Source organism: Wasmannia auropunctata, unplaced genomic scaffold (assembly GCF_000956235.1).
Source record: "Wasmannia auropunctata unplaced genomic scaffold, wasmannia.A_1.0 LD336078.1, whole genome shotgun sequence".
Classification (NCBI taxonomy): Eukaryota; Metazoa; Arthropoda; class Insecta; order Hymenoptera; family Formicidae; genus Wasmannia; species Wasmannia auropunctata.
The window spans coordinates 1,930,920-1,937,305 of record NW_012026812.1 but is presented as its reverse complement, the minus strand read 5'-3'; the positions used below and the strand labels follow the sequence as shown (position 1 = coordinate 1,937,305).

At 42.0% G+C, this 6,386-nt stretch overlaps 2 protein-coding genes across 3 annotated transcripts; one reads left to right on the top strand and one right to left on the bottom strand.

The window, feature by feature from the left end:
- The first annotated feature begins 684 nt into the window (after window positions 1–684).
- Window positions 685–2,324, top strand: LOC105448807 (uncharacterized protein C1orf50 homolog). Of its 2 annotated transcripts, none has more exons than XM_011687584.1 (5): window positions 685–831; window positions 1,089–1,279; window positions 1,363–1,472; window positions 1,566–1,784; window positions 1,882–2,324. In XM_011687584.1, the coding sequence occupies exons 2-5, from the start codon at window positions 1,222–1,224 to the stop codon at window positions 2,062–2,064; spliced, it is 570 nt and encodes a 189-aa protein (XP_011685886.1). In that variant the 5' UTR covers window positions 685–831; window positions 1,089–1,221; the 3' UTR covers window positions 2,065–2,324. The 2 variants fall into 2 exon arrangements, with proteins under 2 accessions (XP_011685886.1, XP_011685887.1); XM_011687585.1 differs by having other exon boundaries at window positions 685–937.
- A 414-nt stretch (window positions 2,325–2,738) lies between these two features.
- LOC105448806 (dnaJ homolog subfamily C member 11) lies at window positions 2,739–6,386 on the bottom strand. Its single transcript, XM_011687583.1, has 8 exons — window positions 6,204–6,386; window positions 5,643–5,772; window positions 5,125–5,380; window positions 4,643–4,953; window positions 4,313–4,520; window positions 3,669–4,227; window positions 3,233–3,362; window positions 2,739–3,153 (listed from the first exon to the last, which is right to left on the bottom strand). Exons 1-8 carry the CDS (start codon window positions 6,276–6,278, stop codon window positions 3,131–3,133), a joined length of 1,692 nt encoding a protein of 563 aa, XP_011685885.1. The 5' UTR covers window positions 6,279–6,386; the 3' UTR covers window positions 2,739–3,130.

Below are 6,386 nucleotides of genomic sequence, written 5' to 3'. Positions count from 1 at the left end.
TTCTTACAATAAAACATAATAAACACTGAAAATCGTTCGTTAATTAATTATTATGTAACAATAATGTTCTAGAATGTTTTATTAATAAGGTCGATCTTTTCGAGAAAGCATAATATGCTTTGCATTAAAGGACACGTGAAATTGCTATTATATTAATTACGCATTTTTCAAGAAATCACGCCTTCCGTCGGCGACTGTCTCCCGTCGGCATTTGGAGCTTCCTCTTTTTCGTTGATTATTGCATGCAACAATACTCTAAATTATTTTATTGTATAATTCTTCTTAACATAACTGACTCTTAATTGAGAAGAATTAAACGATAAAATGATTTAGAACATTGTTCCAATAATAATGATAATCAACGAGAAAGAGGAATTAGCTCCAAACGCCGACGGGAGACGTAATTTTTCGAGAAATGTACTCTATATATAGTAACAGTTTCACGTGCCCTTTAATGCGAAGCGTGCTTTCTCGAGAAGACTTAAACAATAAAATATTCTAGAACGTTATTGTTGCATAATGATTAACGAGAGACGTGAAATTGCTATTGTATAAAGGCATTTCTCGGAAAATCACTGCGCCTATACGGCGCGCGTCTCCCGTCGGCACTTGGATAGACGTGGTACGTAGTTCCTGTTTTGAAAACGTGGACATGGGACGCTAGTGTACGGAGGAGATCGTCGGTCCCACCCAAAAGGTCCGGGCATGACCGCTCTCACGCTTCTCTGGCAGCATGTGCGGCTAATCCATCTCAGATGTCAGAAACACTTTGTTCTAATTATGAAAAATAAAGGCGATTACGGATGATTTCAGTCAATGAGATATTTTTGCGTAAGTTGCTTCGCGAAGTTGTCTTTCCTAGTGAATTTAGATTTTTTTTAATTTAATAACATTCTACGATTTTGTAAAATCTCTCCGTGCATGATGCCACATTTCTGTAAGTTGCTCCGGAGCAAGAATTGTTTTACAGTTTTACATTTAAATGTTTGAGTCAAATTAAGCAGCACGGATCTTAGATCCTGAATGTCGTTTATGAATTAAATGTAAATATCAATATATATAATAAATAAAATTTCGATTTTCATTAGGTTATCTTCAGCATCGGTACTAACAATTATTATAGAACCTGCCGAATATACAAGCGTTGCATTGTTTAAAAAACGGAAAGCCTCATCGCCAGATTCTGTTTCCACTGTGCAATTATCCGTAACTGTATGTGCAATGGATAACAGCAGTCTAGTAAATACAACGGACGGCCCATATGATTTTTTAAGTACAGGTATATATAATCTGACCATTGAATCTGTGATAAACCTGAATGTAATGAAAAATATTTATTTAATGATTTTCCCATTAAAATAGCGCTGGTGGAAACAAGCACTGTGTCGCAAGGTGTTTCGTTAGTGGACCCAACCGCTGTAACAAAATCATGCCAGCAGGATTTAATGGAGTTGGCTGCAGAAATTGCAAAAGTAATAACGAAAAGATAACTTTGCATGATGTTTATACAATTAAATTGTAATGCATCTTATTATAATATATTTATATACTGCTTTCTCGTACAGGCAGACAGCTGTGTGAAAGCCAATGCATGTAACAAGCTGCAAGTGATCGCAGAGCAGATCAGATTTTTGCAAAGACAGGCCCAGGGTATTTTGCTGGAGGCGGAACGGAACGCCAAGCTGCACCATGTGGCTTGCAATTTTGTGAAGCGACCTGGTCAAATCTATCATCTGTACCAGCGGGAAACGGGACAGTTTTACTTTTCCATGCTTAGCCCGGAAGTAAATAACATATTTCTGTACCACTAATCATTATTTTGTTTTTTTTTTTACAAAATCTCATCTGTCAACCGTTTCTGTCGACTTTCTGTCAATGTAGGAATGGGGCAGTTTGGCTCCGCCGCAAACTTACAAGGGTTCCTTTAGACTGGAGCAGGACCGCTCGTGGACCTCGGTGTCTCAACTGCAGGCGAGGAACATCGAGTTGAGCTTGCTCGAGAAATTCATACCCTCCGATACGTCGAACGTTTTGCAATCCGTCATGTCAAGCGCCAACACGTAACGTACGTAATTGGTGAATTAGTTGCGAATAAGTTGTGGAAAGTAAGAACAAAGTTGTAAATTAAGAACAAAAGCGTATTGATAGGAAAAGATTTGGTAACATTTTACCGCGAGCCAACTTATTTCAGTTTGATAGATTAAAGCGTCCTCGTCGTGTAACTCAACAAGCAAATTTATTTTGTGATATAATATCGAGCTACTCGTAGTCCCTATTTGTAAATGTACATACAAATATATTTCATATATTATATATAGATTCTATATATAGGTATATAGAATAGATGGATATATAGATATCTGTTTTATATTATTATAAATTATATACATAATTTATGTATATAATTATATACATTTTATCGTCTAAAACGATCTCTATTTTGTACAAGAGTAAATCCGTACGCTAATATTTCATCTCCAGTACAAGTCCAGTGAATCAGTTGTGCAATTAATTGATAAATATCTTTCTCTATATGCAATAATATGCATATGTAGCTATATGGCTGCTTGTTACTTTTTGCTCATAATGATCTTTTAATGGCTACCGAAAGATCAATATGAGACTTGGAATTATAATACATCGTCTATTTTATGTGGTATATATATTATTACATTTCTATAGGCAGTAAACAGATTTGTGGGTTCGGGTTGACTTTTTTTTTTACTCTTTCTAAAGTATTTGGGATACGACTTCAATGAGCAAAGTGAGTTACATCTCAGTGCAGCTCACGATTCATGGCTTCGCGAGCACAACTGAACATCTATATAGGATCTATTCTATTTTTTTTTCTCTTCTTCTATAGAATACTCCTCCCGCAAAACTTCTCTGCGGGACACTTAACATACTTAAAATATTATTCTATAATTAATTTTCAAATAATAAAATATCATTTTACTGAAAACGGACATTAATGTACAAAGTTTGAGGATCAACGAACACTTAATATTTTCTCGTGTCCTTTTTATGTAAAATTAAATTTCTAAAAATGAACAAATCTACACCGAAGTAACGTTGATCATTGACGGGAACTCCGACGACTGGTTTTTGGTTTCATTGTCGAATCTGTATGTCAAGTAGTGTTCACCTTGTGTGCTGAAACATATATAAATATATATACATTGTACAAATCGTTAAGTACAAATTTATTTATAACAGACAAGCAAATTCTTACACGAAACTGGTATCCTGAGAGGTACATCATCCTGTATAACGCATTCATGCGTTTGAGTATGGAAGAGATACTGTACCAAAAGCTGTTTGTCATCTCCCACACATGGATCGTAAAATCCAGGCAGTTGGCTCTGCAACAGCATAAGATTTTACATAATTTGCAAGTGATATCTCAATTTTCGCGTATTTCGCGACCTTCATACAAATCTCGGTTTATAGAAAATTGATTAGAGTTAAAAAGTTTTCAAGACAAAAATGAATTGATCATTATCCATTTCGGGAACAATAAAAAGATTAGTTTGCATATTAAATCTCTTGTATAAAATTAAAAATGTGAGCTCGCGGAAAATAAACTCTTGATAAAAAAATAAGAGACAATAGAGATTTAAGTGAAAAATAAAAACTCTTGATATAAGAGATATTTTATAAGGGCGCACCTTAGATGCCTTGTGAAGAATCAGTTTGGAGTCCTTGACTAAGCATTGCAAAGGGATTGTTACGTCTATCATTTCGTCTCTGTGTCCGCTTTCTTCCGTGGTGGAGCGATCTTGGGGATAGACGAACCGACCGTACAGTGCCTTGGTGATGATTAGTCCTTTCTTGGATTCCTCCTCGGTTCTTATCCTACTGACCGTTTCCTTCATCAGTTCGGTGGCCGCTTTCGCCTCCCTCTGCTTCTCCATCATTCTGGACTTGTTCAGCTCCTTCTGCTTCTCCTTCTCGCGCTCCGTCCGCTCCTTCACGACGGGATCGATTATGAGCTTCTTGATGACCGTCCACGTGATTATGGGCGCCACGGTGGCGTAAAAGACCGGAGCTGGAAGAACCTCGTCGCACAGGTGGATGGGGAACGTGTACGCCTGCGAGGCGCGGCTCAGTCTAAGTTTCAACGTGACGCCAGTCGGCACGCCGATGCGTACCGCCGCCGAGACCGAGCTGTGCTTGGAGACCTTCTTTTCCGCGCCGTACTCGAGAAACGCGCCGAACGTTCCGGCTCTGTAAATTCATACGGAACGGTTATTACGCACAGTAATTCAAATTTACCGTTGACGGGATGATAAATAACGCCAACAGTACTAACTTGACACTACCGCGAAGCTTGAGTTGCTTCTCTTCCATCTTATAGGTATAGTTAAGGCTGACGAAAGAATGTAAAAGTCCGAAATGTATAGAAAACGCCGTGTACGATCGGGACGTGTCTCTCACGATCATGGTGCTCATGGCGTCCTGAATGCCGGCTCTGTACGTGAGGTATCCCACCGTGTGTTTATCCAGCTGCATCGCAAGAGCTGCAAACGTAAACAACGCTCGTTTCGAGATGCACGCATGTGTCGCCGAATAATATTGGAACTAAAAAAGAATTACATGGGGAATTACAATTATACTACGAAAACCGCAAGAGTGAACGTACTCCCAACGTAGCCGGCCTTCACGCCGTGCGACGTGAATTGCAGTATCGTCGCCCCGTCGCAAAACAATCGTTTCGTCAACGTGCGAAACGCCTTGAGGGAGAACGTCGGGCCGTTGCCGGCCCCGACCTCGACCTCGACCCAGCCCTTCGAGGATATCAGCCGTTTCGCCGAGACGTTGATCGACCCGGAACCCGTGCCGTTTTGGGTCCCGAGCTGGCCGGACATGGTCACGGTGTCCCTCAGGGTGAGGGGCGCCTCGATGGACTGCGCGAACGACATCCCGCTGACTTCGATGCACGAAAACAGTCCGCTGCGCAGAAACCATATTCATAAACTTTCTGGATCGAGGAATTACGATTGTCGAATTCAATTTGATAATATTGCTTAATAATTAGAATATCATTATTAAACAACGTCTCTTTTACTGCGTCTTATCGTAGCCGATGTCTTATTTATAACAATACAGACTGATCGATCTTACCCGTCGTTGTAATCGTCGCTGTAATCCTCATCGTATCTACTGAAAAGATCGGTGGCATTGATGTTTACCGTTACAGTGCCTTTGGGATTAGTGTGCTGCTCCAGCCGTCTCTCCTCCCTCTCCCTCGCCAGCCTCTCGTACTCCTCGCGAATCTCCTGAGGCGTTTTCGTACGCTGCACAATCTCCCATCCTTCCGTCTCCAATCCGCGGATCCCGAGCGAGTCGTAAATCGCCCTCTGATGCGGATCGTTCAACACTACGAATACCAGGTGTTACGTTCAATATTCATAATTAAATAAATCAATACACATCACGCATACACGTCACATTATGCTCTTGGATAAAAAAATTCGTATTGCAAGTAAATGAAATATTGTTTTACTTTATAACATTTTTACGATAATAATAACAAACGGTGATGACGGAAATAGTTGCGGGATATCGGCTGCACAGAACAATTCTAAATCAAAAATCTTTCGACGCGAATACGCGCGTGTCACAAATCAAGTGTGTTGTACCTTCGTAAGCTTTCTTCGTGCGATTGAAAAGGATCTCCGCTTCCTTCTTAAGCGTCGGGTCCGTGTGCTTGTCCGGATGGTAGAGTCTACTGAGTCTGCGGTACGCATTGCTGATGTCCTCGGGACTGGCCTGGAATCGTCGTCGAAAGAAGTCATTACCAGCAGAGAGCGCATAATTGCGTCATGCGTAAGAAAAGGTGGCTTTTGTGAGAGAAAAGATCGAGACGGACGGATTTAAACGTGACGTTCATTCGCATGCGAGCACCGAACCGGACATTTGCGTTCCGCGGCAAAATGTTCTACGACAGGCCGAATGATAAATGCTGCCTGGGAAAACGAGGCGGCCAGCGTTCGACGTCGCGCTCGTCAGTTTTCATTCGTCGCGTCGGTCGCGAGGAAACGGATCTCCCGGGGAGGTGGTGGTGTTACGTCAGCGGTGCCCAGGGCGTGAAGGGGCACGTCACGTGGAGGGCCGCGCGCGAGGTCCGCCTGGGAAAGCCGCTGCTGCGGGTATACTCGCAATCGGACGGATCGCGCGCCGGGGAACGACGCGATTCTCACGTTTCTCGGGATGTTCAGGAACGTGTAATAGTCGTCCTCGATCGTCGAGGTCTCCTGGTCGCTCTCGTCGTCCATTTTAAAGGCCGCGAATCTCCTCGCACGGGTCGTCCGTCTCTCCGGTCCGGTGGACTGGCTGCTCGGCTCGGCTGCCGCGCTCCGTCCGTTTCCTCCACCAGCTTTTTA

Bases quoted from the DNA above. Each gene is read 5' to 3' on its own strand.
- LOC105448807 (XM_011687584.1), top strand. From the start codon at position 1,222: ATGGATAACAGCAGTCTAGTAAATACAACGGACGGCCCATATGATTTT. The intron at 1,280-1,362 runs GTATATATAATC...CCATTAAAATAG, and splicing joins ATATGATTTTTTAAGTACAG to CGCTGGTGGAAACAAGCACT. The intron at 1,785-1,881 runs GTAAATAACATA...CTGTCAATGTAG, and splicing joins TTTCCATGCTTAGCCCGGAA to GAATGGGGCAGTTTGGCTCC.
- LOC105448806 (XM_011687583.1), bottom strand. From the start codon at position 6,278: ATGGACGACGAGAGCGACCAGGAGACCTCGACGATCGAGGACGACTAT. The intron at 5,773-6,203 runs GTGAGAATCGCG...CGACGATTCCAG, and splicing joins TCCTGAACATCCCGAGAAAC to GCCAGTCCCGAGGACATCAG. The intron at 4,521-4,642 runs GTACGTTCACTC...TTACGTTTGCAG, and splicing joins GAAGGCCGGCTACGTTGGGA to CTCTTGCGATGCAGCTGGAT.